The 1,443-nt window shown below is 36.0% G+C and overlaps 1 protein-coding gene across 1 annotated transcript in view; it reads right to left on the reverse strand.

The window, feature by feature from the left end:
* The window catches only part of LOC119593118 (Golgi phosphoprotein 3 homolog sauron-like), a gene marked incomplete in the record, with an annotated part of 21,765 nt that overhangs the window by 3,356 nt on the left and 16,966 nt on the right, over positions 1-1,443 (reverse strand). The window contains 1 exon segment of the mRNA XM_037942081.1: positions 622-736. Within this exon segment, the coding sequence (XP_037798009.1) occupies positions 622-736 (115 nt within the window).

Raw genomic sequence — 1,443 nt, forward strand, 5'->3', positions numbered from 1 at the left:
GTTTCTCTTGATCTCTTTATTACTCATGATGAATATAATACATACAAAAATAACAAACAGAGCATTGTAACATAAACCAAAAGTATGACAATCATTGACATCCATATTCTGTAAGTGTGTGGGTAACCAAGATATGTAAAACCCTGTTAGGCCTCTCTCTTTTTCTATGGCTGTTATCAGAGAGGCAATAATCTATCCTTTGTTCTCTATTCTTAGAAGGCCAATAACTGCTATCCACTCCTCTTCTGCATATGACCTTGTCCTTTCAAATTTCATGTAGACATTCAACTCTTTACACACATGACAAAATATTAATTGGGAATGATTTTAAGCCCTTGTTTAAAACCATACTTTTTTTTCCTTTCAAGTGTTGCATCCACCCTTAGCTGCATAATCAATAACAATAATACATACATTTTTCATGTAATATACATGAAGATGATTCTGTCTCTTAGCAACACTTCAGCATCATAGAAGTATAACTATATTTAGCCTTTTCTAGGTCTAACAAAATTCATACTTTTAGTCAACTGACCAAACATGTTTTACCATCCTCAATTCACACCACAATACTCCAAGGGTTTCCTGACAGACAGGAGTAATGAACATACACAAACTTACCTGAGAGATATTCTATCCAGGCCTGCACGGTCTCAGGTGGATCTGTTTCCTTCATGTGTTTTAGTGCTTCATCCAGGAGGACATCTCCCGTGGGCTGGTCTGACCGCAAAAGCACCTGTGGATCAAGGATGCTCAGTATCCCTTGGGTAAGTCAACAAAGACCTCGAGGACTATCTTTACACATGAATAAAATTACAGACTTAGTACAGATCATACGATGGTGAAAACTAAAGTCCATGCAGCTGTTCAAGGTTTAATAATGTCCTCCCTCCTGTATAAAAATTCATGAAAATATATTCATATCTCGTTTGAAAAAGATTTACTCCTCTATGAAAACCTCTTTCACCTCAGCAACTCCTAAATGTGTAATCAAGACTCAACCAGTAAAGCACTAAAAGGAAAAGTATTCACAGTTTAAGAAAAAAAATTATCGGTACCCATTTGTCCCATTTACAGTATTGAAATAAATAAGCTGGATTGGTTTGCCTTTTCTTTCCAATGAACTCAGGGTGAAGTGTTTGGCTTTGACAGCAAGGAAAACTTCCATTTGATCTGTCAGGCAAGTGTAAGTGAGCTCACTTACTGCCGCAGGAAATGAACAAGATCATAATTATCCAACTGAATTAAGCATTTACTGCATAACACAGTTTGTTCAATCTGGATATAATGGAAGCAGCTCCCTATAATGACCTTTAATCACATGGCTGGCAAAGCAGTTTCACAATCGATAATTGGTAACAATATTGGACCGGGTATTAATATTTTTATATATTCTTCTCGAGTTTACTGTTTTCATTAATTCGTAACTACATTTATGCATCA

Source organism: Penaeus monodon, chromosome 31, assembly GCF_015228065.2.
Source record: "Penaeus monodon isolate SGIC_2016 chromosome 31, NSTDA_Pmon_1, whole genome shotgun sequence".
Lineage (NCBI taxonomy): Eukaryota > Metazoa > Arthropoda > Malacostraca > Decapoda > Penaeidae > Penaeus > Penaeus monodon.